The 1,001-nt window shown below is 41.5% G+C and overlaps 1 protein-coding gene across 1 annotated transcript; it reads left to right on the top strand.

Annotated features, from left to right (window-relative positions):
• The first annotated feature begins 262 nt into the window (after positions 1 to 262).
• Positions 263 to 727, top strand: LOC104220896 (uncharacterized). The gene has a single exon (XM_070169466.1). It carries the CDS (start codon positions 263 to 265, stop codon positions 725 to 727), a length of 465 nt encoding a protein of 154 aa, XP_070025567.1.
• The last annotated feature ends 274 nt before the right edge of the window (positions 728 to 1,001 follow it).

Genomic DNA, 1,001 nt, shown 5'->3' with positions numbered 1-1,001 from the left:
TTATCCCCCTCCTCCCCCCTCTTGTGTGGTATTGAAGTTAAAACATCAATTGGTATTAGAGCGGGTTATCTTTGAAGAGGCTAACACCTTAGGAACAGATCAAGATGAGTGCACCACCTGGAAACTGGGAAGGGCAATCCACTACTAGGCCACCACTCTTTAATGGACAGTACTACTCTTGCTGGAAAAATAGGATGAGAGATCACATCATCGGAGAAGACTATGAGCTATGGGATATTGTCACTAAGGTCCCCTGGCCACCATGAAGAAAAATGTTGAAGGAGTAGATGTGCCAAAAACAAGAGCTAACTGCACTACTGAGGATTTGAGAAAATGGGAGAAGAATGCTAAGGCTAAGAAATGGCTTGTGTGTGGACTTGGTCCAGACGAGTACAACAAAATTCAAAGTTGTACCACTACTAAGGAAATTTGGGACACTTTGCAAGTGGCTCATGAAAGAACACCTCAAGTGCAGAGGTCCAGAGGAACACTACTATATTCTCAGTATGAGAATTTCACCATGAAGGAAGGGAAAACCTTCCAAGAGATGTATACAAGGTTTACCACAGTGACAAAAGAACTTAAGTCTCTTGGAAGGATTATTCCTGAAGAAGACAGAGTTGAGAAGATTATGACAAGGGTTCTGCCAGTCACTTGGGAGAGCAAAATCATTGCCATTCAGGAATCAAAGATCATTGCTACTCTTAAGTTGGATGAGCTAATTTAAATATCACTGCTTATAAACTTAGAAGGTAAACCATGAAGATGGATGCACCCAAGAAGGAAAAGAGTCTAGCACTCAGAATAACTGAAGGTTCTGAACGAGAAGATGATGAAATGGTCATGATCACAAAGGACTTCAAGAAGTACCTAATGAGAGTAAAGGGTCCTTCAAGAAGTGGAAGCTACAGCAAACCAAGTGTTCCTATAAAGCAAACCAATTAGGGGTGCTACAAGTGTGGTAAAACTGATCACCAAATCAAAAATGACCCTCAATGGGA

The sequence above is a fragment of the Nicotiana sylvestris genome, chromosome 3 (genome assembly GCF_000393655.2).
Source record: "Nicotiana sylvestris chromosome 3, ASM39365v2, whole genome shotgun sequence".
Taxonomy (NCBI): Eukaryota; Viridiplantae; Streptophyta; class Magnoliopsida; order Solanales; family Solanaceae; genus Nicotiana; species Nicotiana sylvestris.
This window is presented reverse-complemented; position numbering and strand designations above follow the sequence as displayed.